The sequence below is a fragment of the Rissa tridactyla genome, chromosome 6 (assembly GCF_028500815.1).
Source record: "Rissa tridactyla isolate bRisTri1 chromosome 6, bRisTri1.patW.cur.20221130, whole genome shotgun sequence".
NCBI classification, from domain to species: Eukaryota; Metazoa; Chordata; class Aves; order Charadriiformes; family Laridae; genus Rissa; species Rissa tridactyla.
This window is the reverse complement of record NC_071471.1, coordinates 56,999,083-57,014,985: the sequence shown is the minus strand read 5'-3', so window position 1 is coordinate 57,014,985 and position 15,903 is coordinate 56,999,083. Positions and strand designations below refer to the sequence as shown.

Genomic DNA, 15,903 nt, shown 5'->3' with positions numbered 1-15,903 from the left:
GTTTTTGATTGTCCCTTCTAAAACCTACAACAGATAGTTCATTTGTATTTATTAACATTTAACAGTTGTCTCGCAGATTTCGGGTAGGTAATGTTCCTGTCATGTAGGATTTTTTTTTAAAGTTTTGAAGCAAGTCTTACAAATGAAGTTTCAATGCTTTGATGAAATACAGCAGAAGTTTGCACGGGCTGTGAATTTCAGATCTGTTGGATGACTGCATTAAACTATTGATTGAGACTCTTTTCATCCAGAAATGGTTTACAGAGCTGACAGATTACTTAAAATAACCATTATGGATGTGAATCATACTGACAAAAGCAAAGAAATCCCCTTCAGAAGAAAACTCTTGCCTCAGCCATTCACTTTGATGAGCCTGGATGGTTATATATGACTATTTATATACAGTCAAAGGATCTTTTATTTTTTTTTCATAGCTAGAGGTAGAAACATATCATTTCAATTTTCCTCATTAACAGAAAGCTTACCAAAGATACGTATGATAGGTATTGTTACTACCCACGTACCAGAGATGTTGCTCTTAAACAGCTCTGTGTTCTAAGCTGGGGTTACATCCTTTCCACTCGGAGGAGTGCGCTGATATGCCAGAGATGCCCTCAAAGTGTTCATGGTTCTCCTGCACGTGATTGCATTATTTTTCAAAACAATTACTTTTCCTAATATTTAAAGGACAGACGCAAGAAGGAAAGAGCTGTAGTTATACTGGAATGCAACTTCTATCGGTAAGTTAAATTATTGCTGATACCATGTCTTTTTTGAAGTTTTGATTTTTTTTTTTATTGTTGTAGATATCTACTAATACATTTATAGCAGTAGCTATTCCAGATACAATATCTTTAGTGTTGAAAACCTTTTGAAATCTGTGTATTTGAAGTGCAAATATGTTGTAAAACATTCTCTCTGCACTTTTTTTCAGGAGCAACAAGAACCTTTGAAACCACACCTGACAATGTGCGGTCTTAAATGCTGCGGCCCCAGAGCCCTTTTTCTATTGATGCTGTGTAGGTAAGAAATATTTGCTTAAAAATATTATTTCTTCAATGTATAATAATATTAGTTGGTTTATAATCGATTTACTTATAATTAGAAATATATCTGACCGGGTAATAAAGCCAAATCTACTTGATAGTTGAATCTTGCCTCTTATAAAGATTAAACAACCTGGATATCAGTAACAGAAATACAGGACTGAACTCCTCCACGAATCACCTCAGCTGCCATGATTGAGTGAAAGATTTTTTTCACTGAGAAGACTGATGGGGGAAAAAAAGACAGGAATTTAACTTAAGCAAATGATCCTTCAAATGAAGGATTACTGTGTAGAGAGTGTGAATATCGTATCAGACACTTAGCAAATTTAGAAGGGCACATGGTCCTTGCCTGGAGCCCAAGGACAGAAGCACACAGTCCACCTACATGCACTCCAAGCTTGAGGTAATAAAGTCGTCATTGTGCATTCGTTACTAAAGGAGACTGTCTTAAAGAGAATTGCCTGGTTAAAACCATTGTCTTTCTAGTCTCTACTAATGAAACCGTGAAGTCTTTAGGAAAGCTGAGTTGCATTAAGCTGGGAGGTGAAACTGAGCCCTTCTGCGTACAAGTAATCCTGCTAACAGTGCGGTTGCCGTGGCAAAAAACTTCAGATAGAAATGGAGCACTTAAAATGTATTCCTTCTATAAAAACCAGGAAAAAATTATTCTTTATAAGTAATTCTAATAGGAAAATGTGAGCGTGGACAGGTTAAATGTTGTCACTACCACCTTTAATGAAATATTTAAAGTCTGTTAGCCAGTTCTCTGCGTAGAATTGCCTAACCTGTTTGGTCTCCCAGTAAATGCCTCAAGCTAGGATTGTGCCTGAGCTTTAGTTCAAGCGGGTGTGCAAACACAGGTTTAGATAAAGCCTCCACTTGGTTGGGAGGGCAGGTGGAACAGTCCCCTGAAAGGGAGTTTAAAACCTCCGTCTCCCCCACCTTCTCTCTCTTAGAGCGACCTTTGTCCAAAACACACACTTGCTCTAATTCCACCTTCCTTCCTCATCAGCTGTGACTTGCCGCACTCTATAATCACTGGATGATTCACGGCTTTGCGGTAATAAAACACTGCTAAGAGACCAACAATATTTCAGAAGCATCTAAAAAACAAGAAGGCAAAATTCCCTGAGATGTTCAGCCTGCAGTATATAATTGCCTTCACCATGATCAGGGAGACTTTGTGAATCCTCTCTTACAGCTTCACATGGCTGAGAGTAACCAGAAGCACAGACAGTTAATTCCTGTACAGTATCCATGGGAGTTACGTGTACGCAACAGAATCCATTTAGCTTGGCTAATATGTGAAGAGAGTTTTCTCTACTGAGTACTTTATAATTAATAACGGTGAGGTTTCTCGGTTTTGGTTTGTTGTGGTTTTTTTGTTTGTTTGTTTGTTTGTTTGTTTTAAGTTTAGAGACAGACAGAGCCTTATCTTCCCTGTCATATACAGAGGACAGGTTCTAGTTCTGCCTTCTTGAATGACATTTCTTAACTTCACTTGCAGCACTTGACATTAAATTATATTACAATCACATCATAGACACACATACAGAAAAAAATCTATATCCAGGGGGTTGCCTGGATGGTCGCTTTCCCAGAAATATTTTTATTAAGGAGTTAAAACATTGAGGCAAATTTATCAGAGCAATCAACAGAATTTACACTGCAAATCAATATCAGGAATCAGCTTAAGTAAATACATGCCATTTGATGCCAAGAAGGGCTTCCATTCAGGAAGGGTGTTTTCAAATTACAGAACACTAGCCTGGGTTTATAGGGTCAGTTGCAGAAAATTCTGTGGGATGTTTATATTTCTTTGGCTGAGTTTAAGAGCACTTACATTATTTAAGTATTTGTTCCTGTATCTGGTAAGCGGCAACACGATGCTACTGATTCAATCTCTCCAGTTAATCAAAACCCCGTGACAGTACGGGCTGTTTTGAAGCAGAGTGATGTAGGTGATTCTGCTGCAGTTTATCTAAAGAGACCATGCAAAATCCTGTATCCTTGAGCCCATCAGCTATGAAAAAGAAGTAACACCTCTGTTTGCATCCGCGAATCCTTTGCCTGTCAGTGGATGGCCTGAAAAGAAGCTTTTTTTCCCTAGCTTTTCCTGAGGGGGGTGTTTCAAAAGCTTGCTCAGACTGCGTTTGGCATTTTGTTTCTCCCTTCTCTCGGTTCTAAGGTGTTTCTGCCTCTTCTGTGATACATGACTTCTGACAAAAAATAGCCAGGGAAAATATTCCTGTACATATGTCTAGACTGTACTTTTGTTTTAAGCAGTGATCTATACTACTGTTTAGGGCAGATGTTCCCTCTTCCCCCCTCTAATTACCACGTTCTGTTAAGACACTAACTTGAAAGTATCTTAAATAACAAGCAGTTGTTGTACCTTTCAAGCCTGTAAAAATGCTAAGGTTGAGCGCCATAAGAATAACTAAGGAAATTAAATAATTGTAATTCAGCTTTTATAAAAGCAAGCATGGGTCATTGAGCCTGAAGAGTTTGAAACACGTATTATACATTGACAGCCCAGAACAGAAAGATATTCCAGGCTGTCAAATAAATATATATTCAGTTTTCTTCTATAAAAGCCTATTCTCTCCTCAGTTGCCGGAACAGCTGTTTCAAGGCAATTCCATACTTAGATGGATGCCAGCCTATTTCAAATACATTAAGAAAATTGGAGGAACTAAAACATATGCAGTTAGTTAAATTTAACAACACAAATACTGGGTAAAAGAGAAGGTTAGATGCATACATGAGAAGATGTACATGCGTAAGAGGAATGAGCTTTTATTTTTATCCTTTGTGATTCCTGCATGTGACAGAATACAGGAATGCGTGCAGCTGTGAGCTCACTCTTGCTTAGTGACGAATAGGGCACGTGAATTGAAGAGGGCTTTAAAGGAAACAGGGCGTCCTCCCTTAAAACGCAGCTAAGCAAAACCACTTAAGGCGCATAACATCTGTAAGTTCTTTGCCTTTCAACACTGACAGTCTGCTTGTGAGTATCCCCAAAGTTACCAGGACGGTAACACCACACACTCGCATTTAGGAGGCATCAGGTTCCTCTGCTACGTTGGCTCACTATGGTAGGAGTTCTCAAAGATTGTACAAAACACCATGCAAGGGACAGTGCCCCATTAATGCACAGCCTCAATTCCAGCAACAGCTCGCCCACGCCAACAAGTTCTTACTTAAACATAAAAATCAAAGACCGCCTTCATAATTACACCTTCATAAAGTCACATCCCCTCTTTTCTCCACTAATCAGCAATGAGCTGTCGGTACCACTTGTGTTTTAATTTACGAAGAGTCTGTGAGGGGGGAAGCACACCCTGCTGGCCCTCTGGGGGTGCTCACCTTAGGGGTTGGGCAGAAACAAAGAGCAAAACTATGGTATCTTTGGCTTTGGGGCTGCTATTTACGGTATAACAGCCCTTAACCGCCCCAGGTGTCCCCCCCACAGCTGCCAACCATCAAGACCCATAAAAGGTGGAGGTGGGGCGAATATATAAATAGGAATCCTGATGTGTAAGGAGTTGTAGTTCAGGTATGCTCCCCCTGGCAAAAAAAAAAAAAAAAAAAAAAAAAAAAGTAAGTTTGTAATTATTCATATTTGAGTTTGGTGGCTCATGTTTGTAGCTGTTTCTGAACACAAAGGAGTGGTTTGCATTCTCGTTGTGCTTCGCCGATTTTGCCCAACAGGATTATTTTTGTAACCTGTTTAAAAACTGTCTTGTAAAAGCCGGATTTTAAAAGTGTTTTTTTTTAATGCGCTAATCTCTGAGGGTGGTTTCCATCTCTCTCCAGGAGTTAAATTGAATGTATTTCATTATGTAAAAAGAAGCTTAATTTTAAATGCTGAAATAAACAATCAACACTCCTCCCACATTCCTAGATTATAACAACAGTGCCCTACTTACAGAGAAGGTATTAAAGAAGACTGAACTATTTTCTCAGGCAAGGTGTTAAGAAGTCATAGACTTCAGAGAAATTACAGACTCTGAGTTAGAAAAGTGGTATTTTTTCCAAGAAGAGACTTAACAGAGATTATAAAACATGATATTTTTTAGAAAAGTATTTTTCTATAGTGCTGTGAAATGCAAGTATGCAAACATTTCATGATATGTTGTCTGATGGGCAGTAATTATCAGTAACCTTGAAACTAATATAACATTTTCATGGAATGTCATCTCTGCTGTAAATGGTGATTTTTATTTTTTTTTTTTAAAACATCCTCACTTTTTTCATTCCTTTTAGGTCAATGCACATTCCTGAAGCTGAAGGAAAAGGTGAAATTCTACCCCCAACTATACAAAAAATAATAAAAGGATACAACAAGTATCTACGTCCATTTTTTGATAGTAAGTAGAAAAGCTGTTTTAATAAGATTGAGCCATAACACAATGCAGTGTCTGAAACTCAGCAATGAGCAAAACTTTTTTTTTTTTGCTGTCCTTTCTTTCCTCTGATGTTTGACAGTGACTGATCTGATTATACATGATGTGCTCTGATATAATAAGTTATAGCATCATAGCTTTTGTGGCCCAAGGTGAAACTTATGTATTCCAGGCATTCACAAGCAAGACTTCTAGACTCTGTTAGAAACTTGGCTATCGATGTTCACGTGTCCTCAGTGAAATAAGCTGTAATACCATACCTATTTAAAAGCATAATTTCCCCTAATTTCCTAAATAATAACTATAAAAAACTTTGATTAAAGAAAGCCTTATCTATCAAACTGTTCATAAAAGCACAGGCAAATCTTGTTACTGTAGCCACGTATTATGTGCAGTTACCATAAGATTGCAAGAGTATTAGTTAATAAACGCTTCTTGCCTCGGGTCTTAAAGGTCACTGAACTGGTTCACTGCAGAACCGTGAGGGGAAAATGAATCAAAAATGTCAGTTCCCTGCGTCAGGCGGCCACGGTCACCAGGTTGGAAGACCCACACAGTCTGCCGCGCCAAGGCTGATTTTACTGCCCTGCAGCACAGTCAATGTTAGGCACCTGAAATCTCAGTGACAAACAGCTTCCTTGCTTGAGTCGGGCTATTGCATGTATTGGAAATACCGAAGAGTTACGAGGTGGGGTGAGGATGTCTGCCTGGAGAAACCGCAGAACTCTGAAAAAGAAAATAGACTGCATCTTGAAAAGATGCTCAGCACCATTTGTCTGTCAGAGAATAAACTTACAGAGTGAGGGCTAAGCAATAGTTCTTGAGTGAGATATTCAGAAAGGGGTTTCAAATGAAGACTTTTATATCCCTTTATATTATGCTTAAAAATGATTGACTGAAGAGTTTCTCAGACCATACTGTTACCTCTTGCCATCCAAATACGTGGTGAGACTGTCAGCCTGTTCAATAAGGACACTCCCCATCGTGTGCTATTTCTGGATCAGTTTCATAAAAATATTAAGATAAATTGGTATTTCAGATTTAAAAGAAAGGGAAAATAACTATTTCACCTGTTTGGTTTTACTATAATTGTCTCAGCTGTTGATACAACTGCTTTAAAGTATTGACATGGTCTAAGAAGATTTATCAGCATAACAAAAGTAATGCTAATAAATAAACTAATCCCTTCTCATTGGAGGTGATGCATAACGGAAAATATATTAATGGCCACTGAACACATAGGTATTGAATTCATTACTTCATGCTATAACCAGAGATACATTGGCACTGCCATGATGGATGTGCTTTGGTAGGCAGCAAACAGAATTCCATTGCAAAAGCCTATGAGAGTAGTTAAGATATTTTGCAAGAGAATTTTGGATCATTTTCCATGTGATAGAGGGTTCTATCCCATGTATGCTCAGGGTGGGGTATATGCCCAGCCCTGACCCCTCTCTGTTACTGGTGAGGTGGGCTGCAGCTTGGATGAGATTCAGGTCCAGGAGCAGCTATTGGTCTTCTTGGAAGCAGAGCTGGTAAACCACCTAAATCCTCAGCTTAACAAAGCAGTGGATTATGCTGATGTGTGTGACCACAGCTATGCTAGCTTTGTTCCATGTAATATTTTTCTTCTTTCTACGGATATTACCTGTCTGCAGACGGTGTAGCTTGCATCTGTTCTTTGTGAGAAAGATTTCAGTATAACTGGCTTCACTCAGACCTGTATCAATGGCTACAGCACACCTGCTGAAGAGTTGATGGAGCCAGAGTATCACTTCAGCCATTTGTATCTCTTCTGTGACTTTTTTTTTTTTTTACCCTCCTTGGCCCCTCAGATCCTTAACTTCTTTGGTGATTTTTTGCATGTTAATAGTACTTTGCACGTTAACAGTAAGAGACTGACCCAATCAAAAATGCATTGTAGGATCAAAGTGCTGGTTAGACTTGAGTATGCTAATGAGCAAATGCAGGATGAAAACACAACCCGGGGTATTCTGGTACTGGTGGAGATTATCAGCTACTCAAAAAGCCTGCACAGTTCTAATTGTGTCACCCTATTAGTGCTGATTTACTCGGAGAAGGAAACTTGTGTTTCTAGGAACGCGAACAGGAAAGGACGTGTATGTATCTTAACACCAAGATCTGTGTTTGCTGTCTGAAGTGCATGAAAGGATTTGCATAAAATGGCAACCTAGGATGTGTATGTTAATATGCAGAAATAAATAAATAAATAAATAATATCCTGAAGTCAGCCTCTTTGAGACACTTGGCTCCCTTTTTATTTCTGGCCGAGATTCCTTTGCTTTAGAAAGTGTGCATATTTCTGTTTATTTGTGTGGTCAGTTAGATATGTGTTCATAAATATGCATGAAGAAATTTGTCATAAAACTAGATGGTGTTACTTGTTGGCATCTACAGTGCTTTGAGCTTAATGTTAGCTAGTCATAATGGAACACTGAAATGTGTTTTTTATCAGGTATGAGAGGGCCAGGGGTTCGCTTGAATTTTAGAATAATGTGATTCAAAGTCATTTCAATGTTATTTGTCCTTGAAATTTTTCTTTAGGCAGGAAATGGGGATTTTTGAAGTGATGCTTGCTGCCAAGATAGAAGCAGACTCTTGCAAAATCAGTGACGTTGAATTCCTTAATATTCAGCAAAATGTTTTTTTAGTTCTGAAAAGAAAGCATTAGGTATAAACAAATGATCATAAAATGAAGGTTCCTATTTCCTAAGGCCAGGAGAAACAGAAATAGTTACTAGTCAAGGAAACTTTATGTCAGCTCCTACGTTCTTAGTTTAATAAGCACCACCCCGCTGCCATTTGTCTATTTGTTTGTGTTTGGCCCTTGTGCTGGCACTGGCAGATGACTGGAAATTAGCAAAGTGGATACGACTCAGCTAGTGTTATTAATGAGGGGATTATGAAGATATTTTTCATTTTAATCCAATGACTATGCATAACAACATAAAAACTGTCTTCTCCTCTCCTTGCATGGATTGAAACTAACTAGGTGTCTGTATTTTAAACCTGCATTTATGTCACCTTGCATCAGTCATCTCTCCCCCGCCGGGTCACCCCTCCGGACCCCTGCTACCCAAACGCTGCCATTTGTGCCCCGTACAGACTGTCATTGCCATTTCTAGGCACCTAAATTAGGTGCCTAAAGTTAGATTAGAAGAAGCCAGGCTTAGTATGTCCAAGGTTTGCAGACGAGTAAAAATGACCGAGCGTTTTGTGTTTGTCCGTGGTGGGTGGCACGTACCGCTTACCAAATTATGGGGCTGCTTTTACTCGGTGTTTAGTACAGAGGAATCCCAGCTGGACTCGTTACACGCCTCTGCCCTCATCTGAATGTTACTATTAAGAATGTTCTCTTTCCTTAACTATAGCATTTTAATGTTCCTCTTTGAGCCGGTTCATCAAGCAAGTCTTAATACAGGTAGACAGAGGAAGGTCCTTTAGAATCATTTCAGGCATTCTCTGGACTGGGATGTGAAATACTCCTATACTAGTGTTAGCAGATAGTACCCCTTAACATAATAATATCCATCCTAGACTTTTAGATAGATGTGGAAGTCCTCTATAGAAGAGCTGACATAAGGAATTTAAAAATGCACGGTTATTTCCCTTAAATGTGCTACATAACCCTGACACTCTATCACAGCAGCGCAAGCTGATTTCAACGTCAGGTTTTCTGCTGAAACTGTGTAGACCAATTTTATAACTTTTAGGTGCCATGCCAAACCTCTCTGAATTAATGAGCAATTCCTGCTGACTTCGGTGAGCCTTGGATCAGGAGTTGTTAAGGGATGCATAACATCTTGTAAATAATTTAATACAAATAGATTTTGTTCTGTGATTGAATGTGATAACTTAAGTGTTCTAATTAAAAAGAGAGAGACTAGGAAAAGGTCACAGCTAAGTATATTTGAATATGGAAGCTGCTTTCAAGTGGTACAGCAAAGTGTCATGCTTAAATCGGTTATTCTAAACAACATTTCAAAGATTATTTTCGTTAGTTTTGTAGCGAGTAACATTTCATGGTTTAAATTCAAGAAAGCAAAATAAATCTTTGAGTGCAACCTTTGTGTAAGACCAGTTATCATATTTTTCTCCAAAATGTTGTTTGTATTAAGTTCTATGACTTTAATGAGATGAAGGCATTTTAGCCCTCAGAAGTTTACAGTTTACTGCAAAAGAGATCAGGAGATACCCGAATGTCAGCAATGTCTAAGACCCTTTGATTTCAGTGAGACAAGCTCACAAGATACATGAGAAGGAAGTATCAAATAATTGTCATCTGAAGACTATTTCATGTACCAATTACCCAATGTCTAATCCTCCAGAGAAAGGCAAAAAGCCTAGAATATGCATGGCCAGTTGTATATTGGAGAAAAAAAATTCTTTTGAATCCCTACTGATTCCTTAAGATTGTGATTTATTAAATCAGTGACTTGGTGAAAAACTGTAAACTTCAGCATACAGATGGTCATGTAGGTTTTCCTTCCCTTCCCATGAAAATGAGAGGCACTGAGACCTGTCATTGCTGCCAAACCCAGCTTCCTGCTTGCAGCGCAGGTTGGGCTTTGGTTTTGTTTTTTGGTCGTGTCCCCCTCTGTCCTGTTCTGCCCCGTCCCCCCTCTCCTCCCCTGATGCTGAGTTCTAGCGATTCTAAATGAGGAATGGTGATTAAGGTCAGTGAGGAAAAAAGTTTATTTGAAGTTTCACGTTGTCTCTAGCTTCCTTAAACTGGGATCTTGCTTCGCTTTGACAGAGAACACGTATAACTCACTACTGGATACCTTTTCTGTGCACTTACTGACATTAGGCAAGTCACCTCTCCGTCTTCTCTTTGAGGAGCTGAGTAAATGCTTTTCCTTAACGATCACGTTACAAGCTTTGCTGTTAAGCTTCTAGAGATTTTGTCTTCTGGAATATTTCTCTCTCTCGATTGAACTCTGTCTGCTGTTTGCACATTTTTTTTTCCAATGTGGAAAACCAATCTTGTCACAGTAATCTAATAACGGTGTTGCCAATACAGTCAAGATTGCAAGATAAGTTAATTCTGTGTATTGCTCCCTGTTGCAATAGTGCTTCTGCCAAAGCATAATACGGAAAGATCATGTTGAAATGATTATCTGTGACAACCTCTAAATCCTTCTCAAAGGCACTGCTTGCCAAGATAGTTTCCTATCCTGTCCATACTGCCTGCATTATTTGTCTCCACATTAATTGCTTGGACTTGGCTATGTTAAAATATGTTTTTTTGACAAATGGTTTAGCAAGCTGTTACTGTTACTCTTCCCACAATTTTTTGCCTTGTCCACAAACTGTACGAGCGAAGCTACATCACTGTCTAAAGATCATCGATGCGAAAAAATAAATCAAAGTTGATTCCTGCTAGAAATAAGTTTGTTTTCTGATGTCATCGTATCAACAGTTACAGTTGAGATCTGTCAGAAGCCTATCTTAATCTGTCCAGTCTCTTCACATAATGCGTATTTGTCAAGAAGGATGTCTTCTGGTGGGAAGTTAAATGCACTGAAAAAAGCCAAGTGTAATGTATCACTTTGTCTGAAAGTCCTGTAATACTCCAAAACAAAGTAAAGCTGGCAATCAGGCAGACAAACAGTTTTTCGTGAAATTATAATAAATCAGCCTATACTTTCCCTTTTAATTCTCTATTAGAGCAGCATAGTATTTTATTTAACAGACTGTGATCATTGCAGTGATCCAAACGTCATTTTTAAGTATGCTATCTGCCACTCTTCTGGCTGCTTTCCCACATGGGATTACTGTGAATGTCTGTAAAGTGCATAAAGTAACAGTCTTTGCACGTAAATTTCAGTAAAGGTTAAAACATGTGTTAATTAGATTGTGCACCCATTGGCACCCAAAGGCACACCCTTTGGTGTTTCTTTGCCATGTCTTGAAGATTCCCTTCACTAATGCAGGACAGACTGGCTTCAGTTTTCTTCTGAAGATCGGTAGACTTCTTCTGAAGTTGCTGCTATACACGCAATTCCTGCCAAACATATGGAAGTGTGGGGACTGCCTGCCTCCTCGGGTCTGCTGCCCTGGCTTTGACACTGTCAGCGGGAGACCTTTCAGAGGAAGTTCAGGGGAAACCCTGGTGGATAATTATGGGAAGACTCATTCTGTTATTAATACTTTGCTTATTTAGTAAGGCACCATAAATCGTATTTAGCCTCACACACACAAAAGAAATTAATATTTAACTTCTAATATTGTTCTGGTTTATTTAACTGTTAAAGCAAAGCTATTCTCAGCAGCTTGTACTGTGTTAATAAAGATCCCATCCATAATTTTGGTTTTTTTTTTTTTTTTTTTGTTTGTTTGTTTGGTTTTTTTTCCTGCACAACTCCTCCCTGGCACATTGCTATATCTGAGGGGATGGAATTTTCTGATGGATTTTCACAAGTGCTTGGCTGGGCAGGCTGGCTGCACAGGACCAGGGCTTGGGCCATGAAGATGGTCAGGGCTAGCAGAGCCAGGAGGGTTATATCCTGGTGACACTACTGCTTTCTGGCACCTGGGCTGCACGGCAGGTCTGTGCTAGGACAATCAGTCTGAGCTTCAAGGACCTCTTAACCTAAGCTTAGATGTCTTTTGGTGACTGGGAGTCACCCAACACTAGAATTCTGTTGTGTTACTCAATAATATTTTGGGAGGGAAAAAAAAAACCTGCAACAGGAAAGGAGGAAGGAAGAGAAGTACAAAGCCCTGTTCCTGTGATTCCACAAAAATTAAACCTAATTTAATTTCAGTAATCTTTCTGGAAAGTCAGCTTTTCCTCTCAGATGTGTAACGATAGCACTGATTATACTGAAATGCCACCAATGAACGTTTCCCTTAATCTGTATCTCCTTAACTGGGCAAGGATCAAGTGTTTTTCCTACCAATAAAATATGATATAATAAGAAAGAGTTGGATTATTCCCAGCAACAGTTCCCATATAGCCAGCTGAACACTGCATTGTCATTTCCTTAGAATTGTCCATCGTTAAGCATATGCCTTGCATGATGAGATTCCCCCCAAATTCTTATGTGACAGCTGTCAATAATACGCTCTGTTACAGCCATACATGGGAATCTGTAGGAAGCTTGAAAAAAATATCAAAAAATGGATTATAAATCGCAATTATTTTTAAATTTAGTGATTTTTTTTTTTGAGGCTGGGGATGTTGTACCTGTAATAATGATATAGTACAGTGGTAAGAATAAGTATCAATTGACTCTGTTGCTGTTGCACCCTAGAAAGTTGGGCTGAGTTTCCGAGAGGGTCAAGTTTTTAACCCTGGAGGGACAAAACATAAATGTTTTGTCCTGGAAAGAATGGAAAGAGACAGAAGAACAAGCTGTAAATGGTCTGAGAACTCCTCAGTCAAATAATTTTGTTGCGAAGTTAATCCCCAAAGCCTTCTTCCAATAGATGAACAATTTCTTCTAATGCCTGTGTACGTTTTATAGTGTATAATAAACACATAGATTACCATCAGGGGATGCTGCGAGCCTACAGTCCTGCTTTAAGATGGAGCTTTATATATGAACTTTTGACTGAGTCCAGGACAAAGCATTTACACATTCTTTCAGGAGTGCCAAATGCATTTGCATTACAAATGGAAGTTATTTTGAAAAAAAAAAAACCACAAACCCAAACACCTAATAAAATTATACCTCTTAGAATGATACATCTTTTTCTTTAGTGTTACTCAGTGGGGTAGAGTTGGACCCCATCTTTCTCTAGATGCCATTTGGGGGCATGTAAGACCTATGCACCTAGCATGTTGCAAGGAGCTAAGAGGGGGTTTCGTCAGAGTGCCTGTGATATACCGGTACCATCGGCTACCTAGATCTTATTTAAAGCATGTCTGCATTTCTCAGTACTGCATTTTCTGCTTCTCAATTACTTGGAAAGATGCACTTATTTAATGTGTATTTCCTTGTACAAATACTCTGTTAATTATTCTGCACATATTCAACCAGGAATAATGTCATGTTTCCATGAAAGCTCTGCGCAAAGTCCGTATTGTAACATGGCAATGACATCATGACAATTCCTTAGGTAAGGTGTTTCATCGCACTGAATAAACCTTCAGCTGATACTGATGTTAAAAGGAGAACGAAATTACCATCTTTCCTTTAGAAATGCAAGTATTTAAATTACAAGTTAGCTGCTAATGGTCGAAAGCAAGACGTTCAAATGCAGTGACGCAATATAGACAATATATTCTTAAATAGGCAGTAAGTAAAGTCAGTCATATCCCATCTGGGTATTAACTATGTGACATTGATGGGAGCGACTCCATAGTTTGCTAACATCTGATGGTCCAGATGTTGCAACTGGAAGAATTCTTTCCACTGCTCTGCACCTCGGAGCAGAAGGGTGTGATGTACCGTGGGGATTGTACCTTCCCCACCTTGTTGTGCAACGTTTTCCCCAGCACTTTTTTTTTCTGGAAAAAAATTTCTCATAAAATAAAACTTACTTGGGAAATAAGGCGTGTTTATTAAAATGGAGTTTTAGAAGTATTATATTTCAGTTATGAAATTGTTAGAATTCCTTCATAATCTAAGTTTGCGGAATATTTATCTCTTAAAAAAAAAGCGACTAAACATTTAGAAAAAAATGGATTGTATCGTGGAAGATTTTATAGCCGATTCTTCTGAACACCGAGCATTACAGAATTGTGTGCTAGACTCTGACTTTCTCTTTCTTTACAGATGGTCCCGTCTCAGTTGGAATGAGTCTGGATATTGCAAGCATTGATACAATATCAGAAATAAATATGGTATTGTCACTTTTGCAATCTCTTTTGTTTTGCTTGTTGATAAGCCGATGTCCTGTGTTTCCAGCTGCTTGCAACATGACTTTGAGGCTTTTCTCCTTGTGCAGTCACTGTGTGTTAGGAGATGGAATTTTATTTTTCACTACGGGTAGTGGTTATAGCACTATAATAAGTATAGAAATACAGATGCAAATCACACCTCTTATAGATAAAAAAACCCCCAGAAATTTGCTACTGAGTGTTAATCTTAATGAAAGGCATATAGAGCAGTATTTATTTTCCAGATGAAATGGCTAAATCTTGATGCATTTCAGAAAATTAAAGATATATTCCTGTGACTGAAGCCACTCCCTTTCCTTGTGATCAGACACAGCTGAACTCATATTGTTTTTGTCTTCTACTGTTACTGTCACACATTAATTTATTCCAGCTGTGTTTCCTTACATTTGTGTAATTTATTTTTGAACGAACTATGAAATGGCGTATGCTTTTCTAATTCAAGATCCGATGTTAGTACCTAGAAATAAAAGGCAAATTTTATTAATCAGATATTGAATATTAGAAAATATTTTTGTGTGTGTATATATGTAAGCGTGTACACATATAAATATATATATAAAAAGGTGTATAAATATAAAAATACCTTACCATTTCATTACTCAGGCTTCCACAGAAGTTGAACAGTGGAATCCCTCTGTACTTAGTAAGTGTTAGTTAGTGTTTAAAAAGGGGGAAGTAAGATCAGAACTTAAGTTGAACTTACCCTGATAAAAATACACCATAAAATCAAAAGTTGATTAAAGAGGTGCTAAGAAATAGCGTGACTTTAATGTAAGACTACAAGGCGTATTTGATTTGAAAGTGAACTGGGCTGAGAGCTGTATTCAAGGTCTTGATAAATTTGGCACCGCTTGTGATGCTGAAAGGATAAATTGTGCTAAAAGATGATGACTCCATTCCTATTTCACTAACTTCTTTTGTCTATCAGTATTTATACAACTTTTTCCAAAGTTTTCATAAAAAAGCATTATTTAGTAGTTTATGTGAACAAAATGGCATTTGCAACCGCTTACATAAATCATTCTAAAATTTAAAGATTTACAGAGCCAGATTATCTGCTTACAAAATTCCAATGACTTCAGCTGATTTATGGCCCCAGACTTAGGCCATCAGCTTTTACTGTAAAATTCCAATGACCAGAAGAACAAAATATACTCAAGATAATATTTCTTAGTGATGTCAACCTCACATCGAGTCCTGCAAAATTTGGCAGTGTGAGAGCCAGTACAACTGCTATCGGAATGCCAGCATTGAAGTGTGGGAGACGGAGTCACGCTGTTTCCATATACTTTTGTAAAACAGAATATAATACAGGCTTGCTCAGTACGATAATTTTATTTTTTCATTCAGGACTACACGGCTACCATATTCCTAAGGCAGCGATGGACTGATGAGAGACTTTGTTTTGATGGCAATAAGAGTTTAAGCTTAGATGGTCGGCTTGTGGAAATGCTTTGGGTACCAGATACCTTCATAGTTGATTCAAAAAAGTCTTTTCTTCATGATATCACTGTTGAGAATCGTCTTATAAGAATATACCCTAATGGAACAGTCTTGTATGCTCTACGGTATG

At 38.3% G+C, this 15,903-nt stretch overlaps 1 protein-coding gene across 1 annotated transcript in view; it reads left to right on the top strand.

The window, feature by feature from the left end:
• Positions 1-725: 725 nt before the first annotated feature.
• LOC128911322 (gamma-aminobutyric acid receptor subunit pi-like) overlaps positions 726-15,903 on the top strand; it is a 37,757-nt gene continuing 22,579 nt past the window's right edge. Inside the window, exons 1-5 of the mRNA XM_054206008.1 lie at positions 726-740; positions 935-1,023; positions 5,319-5,422; positions 14,206-14,273; positions 15,681-15,898. Of these exons, the coding sequence (XP_054061983.1) occupies positions 726-740; positions 935-1,023; positions 5,319-5,422; positions 14,206-14,273; positions 15,681-15,898 (494 nt within the window). The remainder of the gene's footprint in view (positions 741-934; positions 1,024-5,318; positions 5,423-14,205; positions 14,274-15,680; positions 15,899-15,903) is intronic.